This window comes from Ochotona curzoniae, unplaced genomic scaffold (assembly GCF_017591425.1).
Source record: "Ochotona curzoniae isolate NIBS_2020 unplaced genomic scaffold, NIBS_Ocur_1.0 contig_2692, whole genome shotgun sequence".
NCBI classification, from domain to species: domain Eukaryota; kingdom Metazoa; phylum Chordata; class Mammalia; order Lagomorpha; family Ochotonidae; genus Ochotona; species Ochotona curzoniae.
The window spans coordinates 707150-735145 of NW_024465556.1; the positions used below are offsets into that span (position 1 = coordinate 707150).

Genomic DNA, 27996 nt, shown 5'->3' on the forward strand with positions numbered 1-27996 from the left:
ACAGAGTAAAATCCCCATCAGTTAAAAGCCCCAACAAAACATCAGCAACAATATACAGTGTTATGGAATTGATTGACATAGTATTGAGTAAACAATATGTTAAAAATAGTACAAGTTCAATTTTTCAAAACACATGTGTTGAGACAGTATCAATGACAGGTTAAAAAAAATACAGGTTAAATTAAGGCAAACATGTGGTATCTAACCTTTTGGGATTCGCTCATTTCCCTTAGCATTATAGTTTCCAGTTTTGTACTTTTCTTATGCAGATTCCATCCTTCAAAAATATTCTTAGCTAACAATCATATGCTGTTTGTAAGAGGTATTCATGACAGTGCCAACCCATGGGAAAATTTAGCTATGAAAAGAGCTTTTAAAAGGAACCTAACAGATCAAACAATGCAGTAAAGATTGGTAAACAGATTATATTTAGCAACGGTCAATGAAAACGAAATGAAAAACAAAAGACCCCAGCTATGAAGAGATAGCCAGAAACTCCAAAAATATTTTAATAATTTCTTTACCTATATTTTAGATTTCCAAACACAAGGGAACATCTTGTCCATCCATGGAAGTCTTATAGGCTTATCGAATAACTGTCAGGTTATAGTTTTGTTCAGTTTATCACACATGTCTACAAATATAAATATTTATTAAAATTCACATTTCAGATAGGCTAACAAAGAGCTTTAAATATAAAAGTGACAAAGTAGTGCCAGAGAGAGGCGTTTGTTGTTTTGAGCATCTTCAGGGAATGGCAAGAGCAGTTCCTAAATTTTATCTTTTGATGATTTTTAGCTTTGCTATGTATGATCAGCAATTTCCTTTTTGCCACAAAAGAGAAATGGGAGCCAATTGAACATTTTTCAGGCTGGGGATGAAATAGGAATCTTTTTACTTTTAGTTGAAGACATGGGTTCAAGGTACCCACAAGGTTACTACCTTCAATGACAGCAGTGAGTCTCTCTAAACCAGGATAGAGTTTCTAAGGGCAGTCTTGCATGTGGCCATCCTTCCAGGTTTAGGGGAACTAAACACCACCAAGATGAACATCAGGGAGTAAATGGACACATGACAAGGCTGTAATAGTTCTCTCTGCTTCAGAATGCTCCTGGCACCAGAGAATGAATGAGAAGATTCTGATCCAGAAAAATGTCATATACATGTAAAATATTCAAGTGTTACAGATAAAGCCATGTTTTCCATATGAATTCAAAGTGGAAATATTACAAAATAAAATCCTAACAACCTGTACAAAGGTCCTTGAGGTAGTATCTTATTAAATTCTGCATTTAAACATATATGGAAAACTGCCTGAATTTATTCCTTTCACATGTATAAACAAAGTTTACAAATATGACAGAATCTCCAGACTCAACATAGAGTTGGCAAAGAAATTTAGAGGCAAAGTGGTCTTTTCAGTAACGGAGACATTACAATAAAAGGTCATAGTTGCTTACAAAATTAGGTCAGCCTATGGATAAATGCCTGTACTTTTATACATATCTTTTACAAAATTATGAATTAGATGCTAAAATATGACACTAATCATCTGTTCGGATGCTTAGCATGCCATCACACTTACTCTTGTCTCTGTCCTCCTAAGATATTTCAAACATCCTTGAAGATAGAATTAGATTTGTTCTGAAAATCTAATGAATGAAAAAAAAATTCATCCAGTGAAAAGCGAAGCAGTCTTTACAGCCTTCAGCTATTTAGAGCTTTCCCACTTATCATTTTTCCCTTCCTTCCTTCCTTCCTTCCTTCCTTCCTTCTTTCCTTCCTTCCTTCCTTCCTTCCAGCTGCATACACAGAACTGAATTAGTTGTTTTATTCCTAGACCAAGCTTTGTCTTTCATTTTCATCTCTAATTGAAGCTTCCTGGTCCCTAGCAATGTCTTTCTGGACTATATCTTGAAATTTATCTGTAAGTGCACAAAGATTAGCTTTCCTGAGACCTTGAATCAAAGTGTTATAGGCATCTTTCTTCCCATGAAGTTGATACCAATTACGAAGCAACTGGACTTTCTGTTCAGCTGTATCTTGAAGATTGTCGTTCTTTATCTCATCTATTTTGGCTTCATTGATACCATTCTTCCGAACAAATTCTTTAACTTCATTTATTTTCATTTCTTCAGCAAAAGTGGTAATATACTTACCAATGTCAATATCTGAAAAACAGAAAAGAGTTCCTGAGAAAATTTCTAAATGAAATTCCCAAAAGAGAGAACAATATGTGTTTCTCCCCTTATAGCACTCAAGAATACAGGAGTACAGTTAAATCCTAAGGTTCCAAACTACTTATTAGAGGGAAAAAAAGACAGCAAGAAAAATAAGCTTGAGTTCAATTCCAACACATGCTATAGGTATTCCAGTTTGTTCTATAATCTATATACTATCTCTGTATTTTTCCTTTCCATTTACAAATAAGATGGTTTGAAAAGGACCCTACTAGCAACCCTTTATGGATCTGATGGTCAGCCACCAACTAATCTAAAAGGATAAGCAAAAAGTTGACAGCTGAACCAAAGAATGGAATTGAATAGATCACATATGTTGTTTTAGAGTTGAGTTCACCAATAATTTAGTCTAAAACTAGTTAGTTCTAGAACTCATTTAGCCGGTTGTGACAGAAAATTTTATTATGCTGTATCGTTTGGCATCCTTTCACTAAGTGACTTATTTTTTTTTAAAGATTTATCGTATGTTTGTTGGAAAATCAGATATACAGAGAGGAGAGATGGAGAGGAAGATCTTCCGTCCATTGATTCACTCCCCAAGTGACTGAAATGTCCAGAGCTGTGCCAAGCCAAAGCCAGTACCCTGGAACCTCTTCCGGTATCCCACATGAGTGCAGAGTCCCAAGGCTTTGGGCTGTCCACAATTGCTTTCCCAGGTCCCAGGCAGAGAGCTGGATGGGAAGCAGGGCCACTGGGATAAGAACCAGTGTACATATGGGATCCCAGAGCATGCAAGGCGATGACTTTATCTGCTAGGCTATCGTGCCAGGCCCACTGACTGACTTATTTTTAATGATCATTGTTAGTTATAAATATAAACAAACTGCCTGATCAATTCAAGAAGATCTTTAAATTCAAGGAAAACAAAGTTCACAGAACTTGCCACTGAAATTAGCAATATTATTTTACTCTAAAAATTGTCTGTTGTTACAAAGGAAGCTACCTCTAGGGAATAAAATAATTAAAGCCTTACCTGAGAAATTCATTGGTACTGTTTCCTGGGGAAAAAAAAAATAAAAAGATGGAGGAAAAGAGAGGTAATTTAGCATGATCTAAATGTAATTTTCTAATTTTTCCTTAATTTGGAATGAAATATAGTTACTTTGATGCATAAATTAATGAACTAGACCAAGTGATTGAGGAGGCTTCTTTCCCTCATTCAGATTTGGGTTCTGAAAGGTTATAAGCTTACATTTTTACCAGACAGGGAACTTACTATGGTTTTAAGAAAATGTGACTCTGAACTCATACAGACATTTAAACCTGAAGTAATGAGAAACTTAGTGCAGTGAAGGTGTAGCATTGAGAGGTGATTAGATTAGGTCCTCATGGCAAGTCCCTCTCATTAATAAACTCTGATGGCTTCCTAAGAGCTCACACAGTCATAGACATAAAAATGGACATGGACACACACATTTCCTGTTGCTGTCTGTGCCACCTCAGGGCAGCTAGCAAAAATGTCCTTGTCAAAATTTGAATCTATGGAGCCCATAGAGTCTTGGACAGTGAACCTCCAAAACCATGCACCAAAAAAAATTAATCTCTGTTCTTTGTATGGTTAGTTGTCTCAAGTGTTTAATAGTGATAACAAAAATCTGACTAATAGAGATCCTAATGCACTCACAGAATGACTGAAGATTCTTTTTCATAGAGACTCATTAAAATAAACAAACTGCTCGAGTTACTGTTACTATTCAGAGTTACTATTTTTTTGATACTGGGTAATAGCTCAAATCAAACATTTGTTTTTGATAACATATGGATTTAAAGGATAATAACTCCCACTGAATTGAATCCTGGTCCCAAATGAGGGGATTGTTTTTCAATTAGGTAGAATTGGTTTATCTTTTCAGTGTTTTTGTTGTTGTTATTGTTGTTATTTTCAATGTCTTAATGCCATGTTGGGAAAAGATATGATGAGAGATAAAGTCAACAGGTGGATGAAGGGAAATGAGTTGAACCATTTTATTGAATTTTAACAACTATCTCTCTACTGAGATTGGTTTCTGAATCTGTGCTCAGGGAAAGAATATCTCTCTGCAAGAGAGGGGAAGATGAAATTGAGTCATACATCCTTTTCTCAATACACATTCCACACATATTCCTTTGCTGATTTTTATATTTGTGTGGAAGTTTATACTTTAGGTATCATAGTCCTACTCACTTATTGTAAATATTTATCTACATATGCATGTATGTATTTAAAATCAGAGTTAACAAAGAAAGGAAGAAACAAAGAAAGATCCATGTATTGGCTCATGCCCTAGATAGCTACAATGGCCAGGGGTAGGCCAGGCTATCGCCAAGAGCTAGGAGCTTCTTTCCAGTCTCATTTGTGGGTGGCAGGAGCCCAAGTACTTGGGGCCATCTTCACTGCCCTGCCTAGGCCATTAAAAGGCAGCTGGATCTGAAGTACAGTAGTTGGGACAGAAATCAGCACCCATACAGAATGCTGGCATCACAGATGCAGTCTACTAACTAGGCCATTACATAACTACTACCACCTTGGTTCATTTTTAACACCCCTCTAACTCAGGAACTCACAAATCCAACTAGTATTTTCTTAAAGTAACAGGGGTGAGCATTTGGTCCAATAACTAAAATGCATTTGGAACACCAGCATCCCATATTGAAATGCTTTGTTTTGAGTTCTATTCTCAATTTTAGCTCCATTCTGCTGCACATCCTAAGAGGTAGCAGGTAGTGGCTAAACTAATTGGGTTCCTACCCCAAAGGTGAAAAACCTGGACTGAGTGTCTGGCTCCTGGCTTCTGCCTTGACCCTGCCCTGGTTCTTTCTAGCATTTGAATCACAAATCAATGGGATAAAAGTTCTTTATTTGTCTCTCTCCCTCTTTTTCTATTTCATTTCCTTTCAAATAAACAATAAAATAATTTTTAAAAGAAATATACATTTCCTTTTTCTGTTCTTAATACTTTCTCCATTTTATAAAAGCTGATGCAAATGTCAACACCTACAGATTTTAAGGTTGCAGATTCGCCTTGATGACATTTTTCTTTGCCTTGCTTTTTCCATTTTCGCCAAGCTGAAAGAACAAGGAAATTTCTATCAGAGGCATGTCTCACCTTTGTGGTAAACATGTAAGAACACACTTGCAAACTTGAGAAGTATAAGGACAAAGAAAATCATTGAACGTTGAAATAGCCAATCAACACAAGAGGCAGTATTGTGTCAGTTTTGAAAATTCCCAGTGTTTTAGAGATGGGCCTTGTTTAATTATCGCACCCCGGCCTGATGTATGGTTGGTATTTAACTTACTGTACAGCCACTACCACTCCAGTTGTGCATGGCCACAACTGGGCACAGAAGCTGTAGGTCGTGGAAAGTAGATATTGGTTTGCCATGGAACCACATTTAATGTCCACAAATTTAAGTATATACACTGAGGAGTAACTTAGATATATTCAGTCAGTAACTGATTGTATGCTTTGAGAGATTGAAGAAAGGAATCTCTTAAGTCTGCAAGCATAATTATCATGTTTAAACATCAAGTAGATATTTGTAGCTCAAGAGACTTTCAGAACTGGACAACATCTTACATTAACTGAGCTGAAGAAAAAAAAGGAAAAATGGAAATTTAGGTACTTACAAGTAATTGAAAATTGGTACATCTGCATTTTATGAATATTTAAAGATATTTTGTAGACTAACTATATATTAATTTTATTCTTTTCTGCTGACTTAGCTCAGTAGCTTGCATAAAATGTGTCATACTGGTATTCTCAGTTAAGAAGGCAAATATATATATATATATTTATATATATATATTTTTTTTTTACTGGGATGTGGTCAGGGGAAAGAAGATACCGAGAGGGAACGTGTCCCCCTGCGATGGATACTTTCTGGGAAAAGCCCTTACTCTTGTTCCTTGTGTTCTCGCTATATATGAGGGGATTTCACTGAACATGGAAAGATCTGTAATTTCTAGCCAATTATGCCACATGAGAGAACTCTTGTGTAAAGGAAGGTGAGATGAGGCCCCACACTACTGCTTAGAAACAGTAGCTGCAGTGGGAGGAAATTAGCAATATAACAAAGATACGTGTGTGGGCTCTCTTATAGGTAGGAGAAAGAGGGAAATAATTGTGAGTGCCCTACTTCCCCAGCCATTCCATCTGTGGTTTGAATAAAATAAAAACTTACCAAGATATAATAACACTGCAAGTACAGGCAGCAAAAGCAGCAACAAAGGATAATACTTGGAATCTGTAGATTGGAGCACTGGAAATTTCACATGAAAATAAGAAATCTTTAGGAGTAACTCATCCTTGAACAGGGTATTGTATGCTCAAATAATCAAAAACAATGATTTTTTTCATAATTTTCCATGGATAATGGTTATTATCTGTATATTGTATTGTTCTTTGGGTCTGTTTTGAAATTGCTTATGGCACTTCAACAGCTGGTTTTTTTTTTTTACGTATTTTAAAAGTTCAATTTATCTTCAGGATCGGAGAAGGGAGAGGATAGCCATAACAAGCAATAATTACCTTTGCATTTGGTGTTGCTGGTTCGTGTGCATTCCTCAATGACTCCATGTTCACATCTAGGAAAAAATATGGAGAAAATTCAGAGAGCCTAGTGGACATAGTCCTCAGTTTTAGTGGCATGTTACAAGTTAAAGACCATATTCCCTGAAAGGTTTCTAGATTAGCATCTAAAGCTAATAGAAGTCATGTAATTTGGATGTTTGGATAGGAATTATCTTAAGGAGTAGACTGTTTTAAGATGGCAAGAGTTAAAGAAGGCACTATTGACAAACAAATCCTGGTGAAAAAGACACGAAAATGAACTTACACTGATAAATATTCAAAATAATAAAGGAATTTCAAAACTCCATTAAGCAATAGAATAGCTAGGTAAGAGCCATTGCCCATGATGGTGCCTATGGAGGCTTTTCAGTTAGCCCTTAGAAATTGCCACATGTAGAGGTTCGAGTAGTAGTAATTCAGAGCCGAAAGAGGCTCACATAGGATGTTCTTTAGATATCCAAAGATTGGCAATCAGTAGTTGAGTTCACAGCTTGCCGGTCCAGTATCTAACAAGATAAGTTTGTAAGGTCACTTAACTGCCATGTATCTATTATCTCAATGATAACATGGAGATAATGGTACTCTCTCCCGCTATGTTGAGAAAATAAAATCAAGATTGTGAAGTATTTAGAAAAACAAAACAAAACAAAACTTCTTATTCTACTTGGCCCTTCTCCTCTATCCCTACCTGAGACGCTGTCATCATGTTAGGCTAGAAAGGAGGTGATAAGTCAGTGTACATGAAGATTTTTTCTAGCAAACAGGACATAAAGTTTCATTTCTCTAATTTTTAGCTTCTTATCTGAGTTTCACAGAGTTTTTCTAGATGATTTACAACTTTAAGGAGAAGCAAATGAATACTAATTTAGCAAATGAGTACAAAGCAAAACTACTTTTGCAGTATCTATAACCTAATCTAACCCTCATAGAAATTAGGGTCCAATTAACACAATAGTGAGATGTACAATCAAGTTTTTTGGCTTGGGTTAAAATTAAGCTCTTTAGTATGAATGACAAATTTCTGCAGAATTTGACCCTGGCTCGCTCTAAACTTTTCCAGCCCTCTAACCTAGCATCCTGTTCTCCAGAGCTTGCTTGCTTGCTTGCTTTCTTTCTTTCTTTCTTTCTTTCTTTCTTTCTTTCTTTCCTTCTTTTTCTTAAGATATATTTATTTTTATTGGAAAGGCAGATTTTATAGAGAAGAGACAGATCTTCTGTCTGCTGGTTCACTCCCAAGTGGCCACAAATGCCAGAGCTGAGCTGATTTAAAGCCAGGAGCTTCTTCTGGGTCTCCCACATGTGTGTAGGGTCCCAAGGCTTTGGGCCATTCTCTTCTACCCTCCCAGGCCACAATTATGGAGCTGGAAGGGAAGTGGAGCAGCCGGGACACGAACCGACGTGTATGTAGAATCCTGGCTCACACAAGGCAAGAACTTTAGCCACTAGGTTACCACACTGAGCCCAGGTTTATCTTAATGCAGCTGCTAAACCCCTGCCTATCATGGGCTTTTAAGTCCTTTGCACCTGTTATTCCACCTTCTTTCCTTTCCATTGCTCATCCTCAAGCTAACTTAAAAGTTTTCCCATATAATCTGTAACACTGTAGGCACAAATACACTGCTATGTGGTGTTGACACATAGTATCCAGTGCTTTTCTCAGCTTTGTCTATAGTGTGGAACCTTCAAGCCAGGAGCCTGTCTTACTCACATCCTTAGCTTACACCAGGAACACAGTATCAAGTACAACAGGATATGTTCAGTATTTAGGAATTGTTCAATAAAAATGTTTTCCTTCTGATAATGTGTGAACCAGCAAGTTGTCATATAGTTACTTGGATGGGAAATCAGTTCTCAATTATTGACAGTCTCTAAGTGTTACTTCCCTCTAGAAAGACAGCATCACTCAAGGAATATCTTGTATTTTGATTACAGAAAAACAAAAACTTACCTGGTGCAAGGATTACAGTGTTCACATTGAAGAGCATCACAAAAAAAGTTTGGTTTGCACCTGCACTTGGTATTCTGCTTGGTAGTACAGTTTGTTTCTACTTCTAAGCCTAGAAAAAAGTTTTCAAAGTGTTACCTATCAATATAATTATCATTATTGGCTAATTATAAAGGTTATGAAAATAATGTCCAATAGCTACATGAATTTTTGAAAACCATTGCTTATTTGAATTATTATCATACTAATGCAACTAGTGTTTAAAATGTTATTATTATATCTGTTTGATAGAATCAGATATAAAGTTGGGAGAGGGGAGATATCTTCTATCTCCTACCCACTAACTCACTTCACTTATTCTCATAACATCTGGGACTAAGCAAGGTAAAAGCCAGGAGCTGAGAAACCAATCCATGTCTCCCATGTCTTCCAAGGAACCCAACAATTTGAGCCATCACTTGCTTCCTCCCAGGGTCTGCATTAGCAGGAAACTGGAACCAGGAGTGGAGACAGAAGTTGAAACCCAGCACATTTGTAAGGGATGAAACCATCCTATAAGACACCCCAACTGCAGTGCTAAATTCCTGCCTGTACAACCAGTGTTTAAATGCAAAACAAATGCCCATCGGTTGAAATGGCCAGCCATCATTTAACAGTTTTAAGTGGAAAGAGACTCAAGCAACCAAGGCCACCTTCATCATGGCTTATATGGCTCCCCTGTTCCTCTTGTCTGGAGTTTTGCTACTCAAAACAGGGTCAATGGATTGGCAATGTCAGCATCCCCTAGGAGCTTGTTGGATACGCACAGTAATTTGACTCTATTCTTCACTGACCCAGACAGTGCCAAACCCTCTTCTAAGGATTACAGTTTATGTGCTCTGAGGTGGAACTCAAATTGACTTAACAGCCCACTAGGCCATTCTCATGCAGTCCAAGATTGCAAAGCATTGCTTTACAGCCAAAAAAGGGATTAGAGGTCGGTTGATGTCAAAAGTAGGAATACTTCCATGATATTTTAACCTTGAACCTCAGAACTGATTAAGACATCCATGAAAAGTGCCAAGCCCCAGATGCAATGATTAGAATAAGCCAAACTCTGACTGAAGCAGGAGCACCCCACCCCCTCACTGGTTTCTCTTTCTCTGTAGCTGTCAGCTTTGGAGCCCTTTCTGGCCATAGACATCAAGCAGGAAATAGCAGTTTCTGTGGGTTTTCATGGAACCTGATGAATCCTGTTCACGTTTGAAAACATCTGACAGAATTGCTTATACTTGTCCCATAAATGCACAGATCTGTGATGAGTTCAGTGTCCAGTCCTGCTTTATCACAGCCAGCTCTACCCCACCTCTCCATTTATGCCAGCACAGTACCACAGTAGGGTCCAATTTCAAACTGCTTTATAAGTGGTTCTACATGAAGTACCAGATCAATGTTTTCCAGTTGCTTTTTAAGATACTCACCATGTTCTTCATCACAAAGATTGCATCTTCTGCACTCAGAAGAATAATGGTCTTCATCGGTGTATTCCTTCCCTTCTTCACAGGGCTTACATATCGGTTTGCCCCAATTGGTTGTACAGTCAGCATATTTCCATGTGCCTGCCCAAGAATAAAAAGGGGGTAAATGTTTGGTTTGGTGGTCATTTAATTTCATGGGAAGATTATAGAAATGACAGAAAGAAAAAACCACACTTCTCGAACAGAGTGGGCAGGATTGTTAGACTAATGACATATAATCTAAACAGAGAAAGTTACTGTAAGGATCATGTCAAAAGGGAGAGTCTCCTAAAACCAAAGCCAGAACAATGAAGAAAGGAATCTGTGTGTGGAAATAGGACAGTTAGCAATAAGAGCATCTGAAAAGGAGCAAGATTAGAATGGCCAAATGCATCATGAGAAATGTCTTTACCAACTATCTTCTCTGAGAGGAGAGCAGAGGTTGGTAGGGGCATACTCAGGGTGGAGGTGTCTCTCTTTGGCCTCTAAGATTACTAAGCTAATTTACAGTTACTAACTTTGTCCTCATTTCTTGCTCTACTTTCAGCATCTACAAATCTTGCTAATGATATAGGCAGAGTAAAACAATCTAAGTTAGACTTGAGCATACAGCTAAGGATTGAGGTGGAGAGGGAGGTACATGGTCAGGACAGTGGCCTCTAGTTACTAAGCAATACAAGGATGAAGAGAGTCAGAGCTACAATGCTACAAGGTGGAACTAGGGGGCCCTCTGATCTTGTGGAAACCAGCCTGTGCTGAAAGCAAGTGTGATAATAAGAGACAGAGAATTTTGGTGATTCATGGGGAGAGAATTATATTCATGTTTATTTCAATTTATCTTAAAACAAATTGATTCACTATATTGCTACTAGTAGGCATTATTCAGTAATGCCTTCTGGAAAATTCATTTATTTAACAAGTGCTTAGCAAATGTCTGTGTGTGCTAGATACTTTCAAGGAACTTGTATATATTGAAGAAAACAAGACGCAGTTTTGGTATCCAAGACCTTTACCTACTAGAGGCAGATAATGTCCAAATAAACATACAATGCCAAGTGGTAATAATTGTGTTCAGGTAAGGAGAGAGGGAATGAAGAAGAAAAAGACTGAAAACACACACAAAAAAATAAAAGAAAAGTGTTACTAGTGGTTCATTACTAATGATTTAGCTAAATTTTTAAAAATAGAGTCTAATTCACTTCACTTGCATGTACTAAAAAAGTAATTTACACTGTTTCCTAGACACAAAGATTTCTTAATAACCACAAAGTTTTCCTTTTGATTAAAAAATCTTCTACATAAGCAAATTATTAAATGTAAACATCCGTGATATTCTAGTGCATGATGATAATAGTCAGCCAATGGAAATAAAATCAGAAACTCATAAAAAATCAGAACAAAATTCAAATATAGTACTTTCGGGTCATTTAACATTGTAGTAACATTTTAAAGAAGAGGGAGGCAAAATACAGATTCGTTTCTTGTTAGTGATATACCAGTTTCCAAATGAATTAACTTCTTTAATGAATGATCTTTACTGACTATGCCTACCCTAACTCCTACAGTATATACAGGAATACCATAGATCAGATTCTTTATTCCTATGTATACAATTTGAATTCATCAAAACACAGAAAGTGGCTGCTTTCTTGAAGATGAGATTTGAAAAATACACTTTTCTGAGTAGAATATTACCTATGCTTATTGCAGAAAATTTGGTAAAGAGAGTATAAAAGCTATCGCATATCAATTATCTTTTTGAGATATTATATGTTGTTTTGTGGCATTCCTAAATCTGCTTGTGTACACATGTGCACATAAATACAAATATGCATGCAAGTATAGGAATATGTAAAAGATGTGTGTGTTCACAGCATGTATGCCATATACTGTAGAATCCCTCTAATTGAGTATGGTGATATGATAAAGGCATTTCGATCAGTTAATCAAAAATCTTATTTTCCCAGAGGCAATTACTAAAGAAATATCGTAAATATTTTATTTAACTTCATAAAGTATAATTATATAATCATTCTCGAGATATAGAACCAAGTTAATAGACTTCCATGATTGGTTTTTTTTTTTTCACTTAAGTTGCACTCCCAATGCATCATGGCTGGTTTCCTGTTCTTCTGTTTCTCTTTCTTGCTTTTGCTCTTACCTCCCCGCTCCCCCTTGCCAGGTCAGAATTATGGGAACTCTTTATATGCAGAATCCACATCTGTTTTGCAGTTTGAGTGCTGGAAGCACAGAAGACCAACCATGAAACTTACAACAATCCTTTCTCGTTCTGTTAAGCTGCTGCATAAACTGTGTTGTTTTCCTTTACCTTCTTGACTTCACAGTGCAGCAGAGGGACAGTGTGTGTGCAATTTAGTCAACTTCAAACTGAAATATGTTAGCACAGTTACATTTTGCTTAGCTTCTAACTTGCTAGTTGCTTGAAGGCTTTCCGATTTCAAATTGGTTTGTATTTCAAAATATACATTTTTTTTTAAATTCTTGGTTTCTGTCCGTTACTTTTCTAGTTCATTTTGTTACGCAGCTGCAGAAATGCAAATTTATTTTGCAGGCTTCGGTGCCAGGACGAGCAGCTTTTTTTTTTTTTTTCAAAGAAACCTTCTGATTGAAGGGAAGTGCTGAGACATGTTCTTCAGGGGCAGAAGTCCCATGCTTTCAGAGTCCCGCTATGATTATGATACACTTTAACCAGCTTTGAGAAGATCATTTTAATTCCTGCAAATGAGTTTTCTGCAAATAATGGTTTAATTCCTGCAAATGAGTTTTCTTTTGCTCATGAAAAGTACAGCTAGATAGACAGATCCTGTAATTTTAGAGATGCATGTCAAATGTAAGTTAAATTTATTTGTAGTCACAAATAGCATGAGAACGACACATAAAAGTAGTTTTAGGAAAATAATGACACTGATGCTTTTCTCCCAGTACTGCTCACTCTCTCTCCATCACTTCTTCTCTCCTCTTCTGTTCTCACTCTTTCTCTCTCTCTTTCTCTGTAACTCTGCATTTTAACTAAATAATTAAAAAACAAAATGTAGTAAAATATACTATTTGTTATGATCCTCTGCTCATTCTCTGATTTTCATCCTCATCTTTGGATGTTTTGTGTGACATACCAGGAGGACACGACTGACAGCATAATTGGCCTACTTGATGTAGATTATTGAGGGATGGAGTCTCATTTTCAGTCCCATTATTGATATCACAGACATTAACACCTCTGCCCAATGATCCAGAATTATAAATGAGTATCTGCAAAAGAAAAAAAAAAAGGATTTTAGCAATTTCCTAACTAAGCAACTTGGCAGACAGGTATCATCTACCTAAAATCTGTCTACTGTGTATAGTATCAATGTAGGAATTCCATCCTACTGTTGACTATCTCCAGGAAAAGAGCAGTTCATTTGCATTGCAATTTCAGACCCTGGATTCTCTACCATGCTGGAAACACCATCATGGAAGGCATGAACCCAGTTTCTGCTCAAAAAGGAATGCTGGCTCTCATTTGCTGTCATGAATCTGTGTGTTACATCATTTAGACTCTCTAATCTCTGTTTCTTTAAAAAAAAAAAAAGTTTGAAAGCCAGAGTTAGAGAGAGAAGGAGAAAAAGAGAGAGAGAAAGAGAGATCTTGCATCTGCTGGTTCACTTCCCAAATGGCCAGAATAGCTGGGGCGAGGCAAGGCAGACCAAGAGTCAGGAACTCCTTCTGGATCTCCCTTGTGAATGGCAGGGGCTCAAGTCCCAACCTCTTCTGCTTTCCTGAATGCATTAGTAGGGAGCTGAAGTGGGGGAGCTGAAGTGGAGCAGCTGAAACTTGAGCCAGTGCACAAGGGATGCCAGGGTCACAGTTGTGCCACAACACCAGCCTTAATCTATGTTTCTTTATTTTTTTTAAGATACACTTGTTTTTATTGGAAATCCAGATATACAGAGAGAAGGAGATATAGAGAGAAAGATCCTCTATCCACTGGCCCACTCCCCAGGCCACAACAGTCAGTGCTACGCGGATCTGGACTCAGAAGCTTCCTCTTGTTCCTCCATGCAGGTTCAGGGTCCCAAGTCCCCAGGCCATCCTCCACTGCCCTCCTAGGTGAAGGAGATGTGGTTGCCCCCTATTCCTCATGGGCTATTTGCTACTTAAGATACATTTACAATTTGCAGGCTTCCAAGAGGGCAATCACACAAAAATGTCAAGAAATTTTCTAACATATCCAGGATCTCTATAAAAGGTAAAGCCAAGACTTGTTCGGGGTTCTTAACTGCTATTGCAGTGTTCTTTCTCCTATATTCAGAGAGAAGTCAACTTAACATAGGATATGATTACACTGTGTATATGAAAGAGATTATAAAAGGAAATACTAGAACTTGTATGCAGATTAGAAAAACTATATCTAAGTATGCTGGCTTTATTACCAAACCACTGCCTCTTCCATCCAATAGACAGTTGCTGAACACTTGCCATGTGGTAGGTTCTGAGACTGCAAAAACACTACAATGGGAAAATGAACAATAAGTTTCCACAAGCAGATTTGTGCACATATAATTTGTACACATATAATGTGTAATTCACTAATAACTTGAGAATTTTTATATCTGAACCTTAAAACACTTTTAAAACACATTCAAGTCTATGATAGTTTTCTAAGGTATAATAATATTCAGCGTTGATTCAATGCTCATTTCAAACATCTCAGTCTAGCATTACAGTCAGCTCAGGATTCCAGTTTCCACTTATTTCTCTGCAATAGGTCACCTTGTCATCCATTACTATTAGTCATCCCCTCGTTTAGACTACAGGATTAATATTGAATAGTAACTGAATTGGACACTCCAGGAAATAGTCAGCATTTTCATTTTACCTGGAATTTTGCATGTCGATCTTTTCCCAGTCAGACTGAGCAGTGGCAATGAGTAATAGCTCCCAATCAGCCATGCAATCTGGAGGGTAAATGATCTGTAGTCCACTGTGCTGTGTTGCTCAGCTGGGTTATTATGTAGGTTATATGTAGTCAACACATTGCTGAACTCAGCTGTGCTCAGTTTATGAAGGGTTTACAAGAATATACCTTACTATAAGTTCAGGAGTATCTGTACACCAAAAGGTTAATTAATAAGAAGTGAGGGACTTTCAAGAAAATCTTAGAATTAAAGTTACATCAGGTAGTAGAAGACTAATCATTTAGCATTCCAGACTGTACCAGCACATGAAAAATCTCAAGTCAATGTGAGAGCACTCTTTAGCCAAGAAATTGACATTCACTGTATACAGTATATCGGTTTTGTCAAAACCGAAAGTAAACAACCAAACAGAAAAGGGGCAGTTCTTTTTGGTTACCAATGAACTTTTGTGTAGAATAAAGTTAATGGTGAGATATTCCTCATTCTCCTCCTTCTCTTTCAATCCTGGTTTCTCACTGTAACTCAAGAAAATGATAGAGATTTAAATTCAAAGGTATAGGATATGTAGGGGGTTGGGTTAGCCCAAATTATAAGTCAAATACACTCAAGATTAATAACCAAATCTATGTGCATGTGTCATGTCTAGGTCTAGTGCACTGCCCTCTTTGGTATGATAATTTCACTCAGTATTCAGGATGCAGTATAATCATGAGCAGGTCCATGATTTGGTTCTTGATTTACATGGTCATTCAGGTAAACAGCACTCTCTCCTTAAAGCTTGTTATCATCCCTGCTATTTCCGGAAAAAGGTTCATCTTCCTAGGCTTTTCAAGTTGCCTAACTGAAAAATATGTTCTGTCTTAGCTTTGATGTTTTGGATAAGAGAATCAAAATCCCCCCTTAGAAATACATTCAGAATTTTCAGAAATGTGAAACTTGGAGGAGAGAGAGGAGTGAAGAGGCACAAATATCTCTGGATACACCATACAAATTTCAACTCATATTTAACCTCACATGGTTCACAGTTAGATTTCTGGAAATATTTCTTACTCAGAGAATGGTGACATGCACAGCATGAAAGATGGGGCTGAAGAGCATGTCGGGGCTATCTACAGTGTGAGACAAACAATGCTCTGGACATTTATATTTTGTATTTACTCAAATAATAAGAATGAAGAGATTAACTCAAAGTTTCACGCAGACACTGGGGCATTTTAACAGTAACAGGGCAGGAAGCCTGCAAAAGAAAAAAAAAATAAAACCCTAAGTACTCAGAATCTCCCTCTTTTAAAAAACATTTTCAAAAAAATCAAAAGGCCAGAAATTGGCTAAATCAAAGTCAGGAAATGTGGATAAACTAAAGCAAATGATAATTAAATGGAAAATATGAAGAACAAAAATTATTTTAAGTATCATAATAAAGATTTTAAAAGAGAAACTTTGATTATATTGTCCACTGGGAATAACATTACTTAATTAACTCATCAACTTATTAGGTGAATACTTTACTAAGTACCTACTCAAGTCCACCATTGTCTGACAGATGCCTGAGAACAGAATAATAAACAGATAAAGTCTCTCTTATAGAGTTTACATGTGAAGGGACATACTTATCAGAACTGTTCGGGGAATTAGAACCAATAGGTGTGTGTGTGTGTGTGTGTGTGTGTGTGTGTGTGTGTTAACTCAGAAAATTATTTCAAGAAACTGGCTCATATGCTTGTGGTGGCCTCATGAGTCCAAAGTTTGGTAGAGTAGATCCAGGGAAGAATTGCCATTAAATTCAAAGCCAGGATTCTTTCTTGATCAGGGAGGCAGGGTTCATGAGGGTTTTTTTTTTTTTTAAGATTTATTTATTTTTATTGAAAAGTCAGATATACAGAGAGGAAAAGCTGGGAACCAGGAACCTCTTCCTGGTTTCCCACACAGGTGCAGGGTCCCAAAACTCTGGGCTGTCCTCGACTGCTTTCCCAGGCCACAGGCAGGGAGCTGGATGGGAAGAGGAGCTGCCAGGATTAGAACTGGAGCCCATATGGGATCCCAGCGTGTTCAAGACAAGGACTTTAGCCACTAGGCCATGACACTGGGCCTAAGGTTCATATTTTTGTGTTTTTTTTTTTTTTCACAAAGGTCTTCTGCCAACTGGATGAGGCAAACAAAATCATGGAGGCGGGTCAGTATCTGCTATCCTTAAAGTCTACCAATTTAACTGTTGTTCTCACCCAAAAATTTACCACTGTGGAAACATCTAGAATAGCGTTTGAGCAAATATCTGGACACCATGGTCCAGTCCAACTGACACGTAAAACTGTCACATGGAAAAGATGGTATATATACATACACAATATACATATGTATATTGTATGTATATGAATGTGAACACACACAGTGTGTCCGGGAGGCATAAATGACTTTTAAGTGAATAAAGCAAGCAGAGGGATATGGTCAGTATGTAGACAATTTAAGGTGTAGGACAATCAGTGTTTGGGCAAGAAGCATCTGAAAAGGCCGGTGAGTAGACATTTTAGCAGTCACTTGGTGAAAAGGGTGAGAGAACTATGTGAACAAATACTGAGCAACAGACTCTCCAGGAAGCTCACACCCACCATTTATACAGAAACTTGGCCTGACTCAAGAAGAAAAAGAACCTCTCGTCCTCAGTAAAAATATCACTAACACCTACCAAAAATCATCATCCTAATAAAGAGGAGACCCACACTGAGTTCCTGACTCTTGGCTTTAGTCTAGCACAACTCTGGCTATTGTGGGTGTTTGGGGAGTATGCCAGCGGATGGAAGATCACAGTTTGTCTGTTTCTGCCTTTCAAATAAAATCTAAATAAACAAATAAATGTTTTAAGTGAAAACAGAAAGTGAGCCTTACCTACAGGATTTGAATATTTTCTGCAAACCAGAGCATTTGCTTCTATCTTCCCTCTTTTTAATCATTCATGAAAGTGTTTGTTGGGAATACCTATCCATGGAGAAGAATTTCTGTGTTCTCCATGACACTTGCCCGGATTTTACAAAGGTCATTCAGCTGTCAGTCGTTACAGTAAACCAAGGCAAGAAGAGTTATTGTTGTCCTTTTTGTAGCTGAGGAAGTTGAGCAGCTTGTTAGAAATAACTCGTCCAAAGCCTACAACCACAAGTGGCTAAAGGAAGACTCAAAGGAATCACTTCTAGTCCAAATGTAGACTCTGTTTCATGTTTGTAAAATAGTTTCTTCATTACTCTAACCTCCCTTAGGCAGGCAACACAGCACAATTTGTTCTTGATGATTGTTGGCAAAAAGCCTACATGCTGATTATATGAGGAAGGTTTGAAACAAAAGGTGGAAGGGGATGCATTTGGAAGAATTTCTCTGAGAAGCAGAAGTCATCCTCTTGGCCTGTGGTCTGAGAAAATTCTTGCGGGACACTCTGATCTGGACCTGTGGCTAGCAGAGAAGATACAACTTGTTCCAGCCTGCAGCTTTGGACAAAGCTGGGCCACTGAGAACAACTGTGTAGGGATGAGGATGTGGTAGGCTCAGGCAAGTAGGACCCGAACATCACTCAGGACCAGAATCTCTGCCTGTGCTCACTTTGAACTTCCCAGAAACGCAAGATTTGGCCTGGTTATCATAGGAAGAGAAACTGAGAGAACAGTGGACAGTCATTGCCAGCAGCAGTAAAGAATCGCTTTTCACAGCTGACTGGATTGACACAGCTGACAGAAGACTTGGTGTAGGGAAGGTTCAAACTGGGAGATGATGTCCTCCTGCCCCCGTACAAATGTATGAGGCTGTCCCTACTTTTCCAAGAACAGTCAGCACCAGAGATCTAATTCTGCAGTTGCCAACAGAAAAATATCTCATTGCCTGACTTTACCCAGCTCCTGGAAGAAATCAAGACTCCCATGAAAGATTGATCTAAATGTGACTATTGGTCTTCAGAGATGATGTAGGATTTGCAAAAGAAGTTAAGCAACAACAACAACAAACTAATTGAGTTCAAAGAAAACAGGAAAAGACTTTAAAAGCATCAGCAGAAAAAAAAAAAAAAAACAAACACTGCAGGGCCATGGAAAATGGCAGCCCTCTGAATGGCAAAAATGAGTAGACAGAGGCCTGCAACAGTGTGAGAGTCATTCTGCCTGAGCACAGGACTCACATGGCCTCCCAGCAGTTTGTGGTGACTCATGAGGGCAGCAGTAAGCTCCAGAACCATGAGGCAGACTATTTGACCTGTAACCAAGGGCGGCTCAGGCAGCTACCGCAGAAAATGCTGTCAGTGAAGATGTCCAGTGAGTGTATACTGACAGTGCAGCATGAGAAGGTTAGGTACTGAGACAGTAGAAAAAGGATGTAGATAAGAAAAGGACGTTTCCAGAGCTCAGGGCATGCTATAGCCCCTTAACCCTTCACCTGGGGCACCAGCACCCCATAGGGGACATGTCTGAGTCCTGACTGCTCCACTTATGATCCAGCTCTCTGCTTATGGACCAGGACAGCAGTAGAGGATGGCCCAAGTCCTCTGGGCCTTGCCCCCACGTGGAAGACACAGAAGAAGCTCCTTGCTTTGGACCAGCCCAACTCCTGCTGATGTGGCCATCTGGGGACTGAATCAGTGGTTTTAAGATCTCTCTGTGTGTCTCTCCTTCTCTCTTTGTAATTCTGCCTTTTCAATAAAAATAAATAAATCTTTTTTTAAAAAAGAAAAGAAACAGACATGCAAAGAAAAGATTTTACAGGAGGAAATTATCTTTCAACATATAAAAATTTAATAGTGCATAATTCCAAGTGTCCAGCCCCTGATTTTTTTCTTTCATTTTGTCCAATTTATCTGTTGTTTTCTTCAGTGAATGTATGTTCCTTGCAACAGGGAAGGTCAGAAAGTTCACAGAAAAATAGAATTAAAAGGTAGATTTATTTTGGTGGAAACTTTTTTCTAAAATCCATGCATGGATTAAAGTGTTGCAACAAAATTAAAATGGATGAGATTAAAGGTACTAGGAGTGTATTGAACTTATAGGTCTATGTTGGTTTTCATTTTGATTATTTGCAAATGATTATTTTGATTATACTTTCAAGAAAATTAGAAAAATCTGCATAATAATGGTAGTGACAATATCAGCTAACGTAGTATTTGGAAAAAAATTCTAAGTCTTTTAATTACTACTATTTACTCTTTTTTTTTTTGTCTTTTCAGATTTATTTGACCATCCCACAGTTTTAAAAATCAAACATAATAAATATTAGCCTTTCTTTAAACTAGTGTGATCGGGGCTATTTTATATCCTTTGGATTACTGAAACCAATTATAAGTGAATATGACATGATGATGAAAAAGATTTTATTTTTGAATTGAAAGAGTGACTCAAAAAGATGTATAACACTAAAGAAAATTTTGTGATTTTTGAAATCAAAAGCTCACTTACCAAAACCACCACTGGTAACTACAGTTCATAGTAAGCTCTGTTTCTGATAAAATGTCAATTTATTTTTTGTAAAAAATATTTACCCGAGATGTATAAGGATACCTCAAGAAGTACATGGAAATTGAATTACAAAAATGAGTTTATTTTTGTTCAAAAATCGATGCATACATTTTTCATAATATGCACAGTCCATTCAATCTTTGACATATCCTCATACCTTCTCAACAACACCAGATTCTCTTTGCCACCAGATTCTCTTTGCAAAACCTGTGTCACTGAGCTGCCAGGTAGATAGTAAGCCCAATACAGAGCATCTCATAATATCTCTTTGCAGACACTGTTTATATACCTCTAGTCTGTGCTGACTTTCCTGTGTGGTATTGATACGGAATGTGGGCATCTCAATTGGTATCTTACCTGCTGTGCCAAATGTCTACCCTTCCCCACCCTCTTTTTTTTCTTCTGTAGAATCCAGGAGAAAGACATTTGAGGGAGCAGGAATAACTGACTGCTTGACTCATTGTTAACCAAGGATAAATAAAAACAACGATCCCAAGAAATGCCATCAGAGATTAGATTTTTCGGTACTAGGGTTGTTTTGAAACAAAGCAAGATAAAAAAATGAACCCTCACAGAATTAGGACAGGAGGGATGGACACTGTGCCACAGCAGTTAAGCCACTGCTTGCAACCGTGGTATCCCATGTGAGCAGCACTGAGTCCTGGCTGGCCTGCTTCTAATCCAGTCCTCTGTTCATGGGCCTGGACATGCAGTACACTGTGACTCCTGCCAGTGTGTTCCAGTGGAGTTTCAGGTTCAGAGTTCGGTGTGGCCATTCCTTGTCCTGGAGGCCACTTGGGAAAAGAATCCATGCGTTGGAAATCTCCACCACGCCCCACCCCTCTGCTACCTTTCAAGCAAATAGTAAAATAAGTAAATAAGAAAATATAAATAAATAAGTAACAAAGTAATTAATAAAATAGCACAAGAGTAAAGTAGCCAGGCATAATAGGCAGTGCAAAGTGGAGGGGCTTGTCAAATGGGAGTTCTCATCTGTACCAAGGGGCAGCCTTTACTGCAACAGGGCAACAGGGGCCATGTGTTAAGTCAGGACGGACCTTTGATTTTTCAAAATAAACCAGAATCTCCCTACGTTCAAATGGTGGCAAGTAATATTAACATTAAGTTAGTATATAGCCATATAGATACACAATATCGATGCAGGCTACAAAAAGCAGTCTAGAGGAGTATGGGCCCAGTTCCTTTTGCATTTTTAAATCAAGAAATAAAAAGCATCTCTCTGTGTGTGATGGATAATATGTTTTAAAATATGCATGTGTTGAGGAATTGCTTTACTGAGCTAGCATATGAATCACCTCACATGTTATTATTTTTGGGGAGAGATGGAGGAGGACTTAAACTTTACTCGCAGCAATTTTCAGGTTTCAATACATTGTTATTAAATATAACCAAGATGTACAATAGAGCTCTTGAATTTATTCCTCTCATCAAAGTGAAATTTTGTGTCCTTTGATCAACATCTTTCCAAACTCCCAAACTCCCTGGTAACCACCATTCTACTTTGTGAGAATTCAACTATTTTAGTTTCTGTATGTAGATTAGATTATGTGATATTTGTCTTCTGGTGAGTATAGGCCCGATTAATACAGTTCATTAGGACCATTGATCATTTCGTGAGGATGGTTCAGAACCACAGTTCAGCCCTCAGCAAGGGACAAGAGCCTTACCCCAACCACTGTCTCCTTTCTGTTCCTGTTGGATTAGTCAGGCTGGCCTAGTAGCTGAATCCTTGCTTTGCATCAGCCCTGCTTCCCATCTTGCTCCCTGTGGTGGCCTGACAAAGCAGTTGAGGATGACGGCCCAAAGCCTTGGGACCCTGCACCTGCGTGGGAGGCCCAGAGGAGGCTCATGGCTCCTGGCTTCAGATTGGCTCAGCTCTGGCCTCTGCAGTAACTTGGGAGTTAAGCCAGTGGGTGGAATATCTTTCTCTCTGCATCTTCTTCTCTCTGTATATCTGCCTTTCCAATTAAATACATAAGTAATTTTTTTAAAAAGGTATCTCTGATCTCTGCCCTGAGAAATCAAGTGTTATCACAGAACTGTAGAAATGATCCCTGGAAGTATAGTCTTAGAAATCAAGTGTTAATGTTCGTCACATCTTTTTATGGCCTCACAAAATATAGTGGTGAATAAATATAAATAGACAGATAGCCTGTGGTAATGCAACCAATGCCAATTCTATCCTAATTTTTCAATTTTATTCCATGTTTTCCATTTTATTTCCATAGAATTAAAAGCTATTTTCCTTGCTGATTTGAATAAATCAGCCAATTAATTTTTAGTTGGAGTTGCTAATTTACAAAGTTGGTCTTGCTCAAAACACTTACTCTTCCATTACAATTACTCTCAAGGTGCAATTCGGGCCAATAGCTCTGTATCACTCTAACTGAGGTCTCTCCACGTATTCACTGATAGGAATGACTGGACTGCACAATTCATTTCAGATCAAGAAGGTGCAGGTGATTAATCTTGCCGCAGTCAGCCTCTTTCTAATTTGGGTTTTATTATTTATACTGTCTCTTCAAAGAACATAATGTAGGAATTTTCCAGAAAATGTAACAGCCTTTTTGAGTCATTAAGTACTGATTTTCCATGTTTGTGAAAACGTATACACAGCAGGAAGAATACAAAGCTATATACTACATTCATATATATGTATATACATATATATACATATATATGTATGATTGGTGTCTTGTATATACATGGATCTATGCATACATATATATCATACTATATGTAACAATGCTTCCTGGGCCCGACGCGGTAGCCTAGCAGCTTGCAGGTGCCAGGATCCCATATGGGTGCTTGTTCTAAACCCAGCAGACCTGCTTCCCATCCAGCTCCCTGCTTGTGGCCTGGGAAAGCAGTCGAGGACGGCCCAAAGCCTTGGGACCCTGCACCCGCGTGGGAGACCTGGAAGAGACTTTGGGTTCCCAGCTTCAGATCAGCGCAACTCCAGCCATTGCTGCCACGTAGGGAGTGAATCATCAGATCTTTCTCTCTGTCTCTCCTCCTCTCTGAATATCTCACTTTCCAATAAAATAAAACAAATCTTTAAAAAGAAAAGAATGCTTCCTATATAATGGTAAATTGTAAAAATAAACAATAAAAATTATAATAATCCCAAATAACTCAATAAATTCCTTCTCTATAATTAATCCAATAAAATTATGAGATGAAAATTACTTAGAACTATAAGATTTGTGTACATGCAAAGTGACAAAAAGCAGACTACAAATGGTACTAGTTAAGCATGCAGTTATGAATATGTGCAGGCATGGGTAAGAAGCTTTCAGTAAAATCAAAACTGCCTTATTAAGGTGGTGAGATAATGAGTGACTTCGTTTTTTAATATTTAGTTTTTCCTTGCATCATATGACTAGTTTTCAATATTTACATATTTGAAACAGAAAAGAGACTTACTGTCCTAAACTTGGCCTCAACTTGCTTTGTATCTCATGGATCGTTTGTAAATATGTTTCTTTTTTATATTTCCTCATCAGAAAGCAATTTTAATGCTAATTACAAAACATGTGCTCATTCAGGGACTTTTGGAACCCAAGATAATCCACAAAAAGCACTTAAGCTACTAGGGGGTTTCAAGGGGGGAATTTCCTTACTCAAGTTTCTTACTTACTCTTAGAAAAACCATTCTGTTGTCCAAATGTCAGTTGTACTAAAGTGACTCTGCTTTCCTAACGTGATCTCCTAACCTTCAGAGAGAATCCTTCGAAGTGCTGTCACTTCCAATGTAAGATTATTTAGAAGCGAAGCACTTGTCCATCACTTGTCCCCTTACAGAAACTTAAAGACAACAGCCACATCTCAGTTCCCCTTTGATTCTATTTCACCTCCCCGCCCGTGCAACCTCAGTGCAGAAAATACAATTTACTTTTCCAATTTAAACTAACGTACTACTTGTCTACAGCTAGTACTAGGATTCCCCGTGGTGACCTCAGGCTAATGTTTCCCTTCTCCCATCATGCTGTCATTTCTACACTGGCATTTATGCAATCAATTCTTGATGTTTTGATTTTTACAATTCATAATTTTACTGTATTCATAATACTTTTCGAGTCCTTTGAGATATAAGCAAAATCCATTTAAGACTAAATAAAGACATTGTAATCCAGTTCATGTTTCTTGGTTTAGCTTAAAGGTAAAGATTAAATTATGAATTCAAAAACTTCCTTTACATCCCTTATGAAATTATTGTCTGGCTATTTGAAAATATGCTGTGGCTTTTGTTGTTTTTCAGGATGTCTTCTTCTTTACTTGGACCCCAGTTTTGACACAATTGTTGGAAGAAATGCAGAAGAAACTGACTGTGTAGTGCCTGACCAACTTCAGTCCTAAAAACCATTACAGGACAGCGCTTGAAAGGCCACACCGTGGGAATGAACACAGGCAGTGCTCAGAGGTATTTCCCAAACAAATCTGTGAAGTTGGACAGCTTTCCTGTCTCTATCAATGTGTGGATGTTTGTAGATTTCTAACTTACTTATTGTGGGTGTCTTGGAAAATATATATACCTGGAATCTAGGGGAGAGAAAGCTCCAGGAGAATGAAGGGAAAAGATAAAGGATGGGATATAAACATTGAAGAAAATAGTGCTAAGGGAAGAAAGAAGAGGAGAGGGTGAGGGCTGGGATGGGAAACAGTTCTACATCACTGTCATCAAATTTGCTTTGTGTTCCACGGCAGAATTCAGCCGTATTCGTGAGGCTGAGAAAACCCTTCCAAGCACAAAGGCAGAAGAGCAAGTATTTGATGGAGACACACAGTGTGGCAGTTCTTTAAGAACAGAGACCTGATGCGGCCACTTGGGGAATGAACCGGCAGGCAGGAGATACTTCTGTCTCTCGTTCTTGTAGATCTGCCTTCCCAATAGAAATAAAAAAAAAAATTTTTTTTTATTGGAAAGGCAGATATACAGAGAGGAGGAGAGGCAGAGAGGAAGATCTTCCATCCGATGATTCACTTCCCAAGCGGCCGCAATGGCTGGAGCTGTGTTGATCCAAAGCCAGGAGCCAGGAGCTTCTTCCAGGTCTTCCACACAGGTGCAGGGTCCCAAGGCTTTGGGCCGTCCTCGACTGCTTTCCCAGGCCACAGGCAGGGAGCTGGATGGGAAGCGGGGCTGCTAGAATTAGAATCGGTACCCATGTGGGATCCCAGCGTGTTCAAGGAGAGGACTTTAGCTGCTAGGCCATGGTGCCGGGCCCAGAAATAAATACATCTCAAAAACAAACAACAGAGACTTGAAGCAGGGCAAGTGGTGGGTGTGTAGCTAAATTTTTAAAGAAGTCATAGTAAGGAGAGGAAAATGGAAGATATGCTTAAATATAAGCAATGATGGAAGAGAAAGTCCAGAGCCTATGGAACTGTGTCATAAAAAAGAAATAAATAATTATGTGTGTGTATATATATGTGTGTATATATGCAATGATTATGTAGGTAATAGAGTTTTAGCTCATGTTTAAATTTTATTCATCTGCATTTTAAATTTTATTAAATAAACTGGTCTCCGAGGCCATATATAAAATAAATACAAACTTTAATATTAAAATTATTGCAGACATACATAATCGTATGTGAGCAGGTGCGTGTGTGAGCGTTCTTATAGAATAGCAACGTTTTCTTGGTACTGCACACATGCAGCATTCCCTGGAATAGATGCTGCAATAAAAGGTTAAAGAAGCCGGGGGCTGCGCCTCGCAGTTTTATGACACTTTGCTGTTAGTAATGTTGTCCAAGAAATAAGCTTTTTTTTTAAAAGTAATCTGAGGTTGTATGAATGGTTCTCAATTCTTAGCACTGCCATATCTCTAAAGAAATTTCTACAAGAGCACCTAAAGAGCATAATACTTTGGAAAGGATCCAGGGTATTTTTTTCCCCCAATCGCAAAATGGTCTCAGACATCTCCCTTCAACTCCTGGTGTAATCAGGTGGTGATCTGCAGCTAGCACACTGCTTCGGAATTAGAACTCATTCCTGTCCCAGCTCTGCCACACAGTGGCTCCGTGATCTGTCACTTAACTTCAGCTCTCCGACCGTCCCCCTCCCCCGTTGGACCCTCTGTTACCACTGGCCTCCCAGAGTGGACTGCATTCTCTCGGCCTGGCACTGCCTTGGAAACCCAAAAAATTAGAAACCCGCGACTCGCACAGACTTTACAACTCAACCTCCTGAGGCCACGAGCCTTTGATTGGCCATCCTGAAGCTGGCATTTCTGATCGAGGGGACTCCCCCAGAGAAACTGCCGTGCTAGGAGGACCCGCACCCGCGGTCAGAATGGGGGGTTGGGAACCGCGAACTGGGGAGTGTGCGCCCAGAGCCCAAGACAAAGACCGGCTGAGAAACAGGAAAGCAAGCCCCAAGGGAGTGACTTCAGAGTCCTCGGGAGAGGAATTCCCGGAAGGGAAACAAAACAGTTTCTTTTTCTGTGTTGCCTACTGAGGCGTGTTCCGCCCCAAGATAAACTTTCCAGAAGACCCGGGGCCTCTTGAAGCCCCCGCGGGTGTAGCTACTACCTGGTGCTAACTTACTCCCCTGGTTTGAGGACTAAGAAGAAACCGGTGATTCCAAAGATCCGAAGACCGCGGGCTCGGGTTGGGAGGCGGCGCACGCACCCACCCACCCATCTCCTCGCTGTCCTTTAGTCCGACCGAGGACCCGTCTTCTCTCCGGCCGGGGTCCTCTCCGAGGACCTCAAAGCCTGCAGCGCTCTGAGCTTGTCTCAGCACCCACGCCCACCTTCTCCCCACGAGCCTGAGCGTCCCCGAGAAGTGCTGGAGGTACACCGCCTGCGCGCGGGGCCAGCACTTCGCAATACGTTCCCAGAAAAGCGTGACACCCCAACCCCGTCCCCTGGTCTCTCAGCATCTGGACCGGACAGCAGGCCCTCGCAGTTCCCGAAAGCAAGGTTGCCAAGTATCGCCCGCAGCCCAGACGCTGACAGGATCTTCAAGCGTTTGTGCCACACCACCGCATGTGCCATGTCCCCAGCCGGCCTCACCACGCGCGCCCCGGGATTAAGCAACCAGAATCCTGCAACTGGGCAGGAGAGGGCTCACCAGAGGCAGGAGGAGCCTGATCCCGGGCATGGCCGTGTGGCAATCCACCTGTTCACCTCCGAGCACAGCGAATCAGCTAGCCCTGGGCGCAAGCGACAGCTCCACCTTGCTCCTCGAGCTCAGCTAGCCCCGGGTGTGTCCTCTGAGGGCCCAGCCCTGCACTCCTGCAGTTACTCGCCTGCCGCTTTCTCCCGGAAGCGGTCTTTCAACACCTGTGTCTAAATGTCTGTCCTCCTCCTCCACGGTCGGGCCCCCCCGGGGGAGG

At 39.2% G+C, this 27996-nt stretch overlaps 1 protein-coding gene across 4 annotated transcripts; it reads right to left on the reverse strand.

The window, feature by feature from the left end:
• Positions 1-485: 485 nt before the first annotated feature.
• FAS (Fas cell surface death receptor) lies at positions 486-27995 on the reverse strand. Of its 4 annotated transcripts, none has more exons than XM_040975749.1 (9): positions 27732-27995; positions 13369-13504; positions 10199-10336; positions 8742-8850; positions 6752-6807; positions 6405-6467; positions 5219-5286; positions 3214-3238; positions 486-2171 (listed from the first exon to the last, which is right to left on the reverse strand). In XM_040975749.1, exons 1-9 carry the CDS (start codon positions 27759-27761, stop codon positions 1837-1839), a joined length of 960 nt encoding a protein of 319 aa, XP_040831683.1. In that variant the 5' UTR covers positions 27762-27995; the 3' UTR covers positions 486-1836. The 4 variants fall into 4 exon arrangements, with proteins under 4 accessions (XP_040831683.1, XP_040831682.1, XP_040831681.1 ...); XM_040975748.1 differs by having other exon boundaries at positions 6405-6482; XM_040975747.1 differs by having other exon boundaries at positions 6405-6485.
• Position 27996: the final 1 nt, after the last annotated feature.

Coding starts and splice junctions, on each gene's coding strand:
- FAS (XM_040975747.1), bottom strand. CDS start 27,761: ATGCCCGGGATCAGGCTCCTCCTGCCTCTG. Junction 10,337..13,368: donor CTGTCAGTCGTGTCCTCCTG/GTATGTCACACA, acceptor ATTCTTGGGCAG/GCACATGGAAATATGCTGAC. Junction 6,808..8,741: donor CACTGTAATCCTTGCACCAG/GTAAGTTTTTGT, acceptor ATTTTTTCCTAG/ATGTGAACATGGAGTCATTG.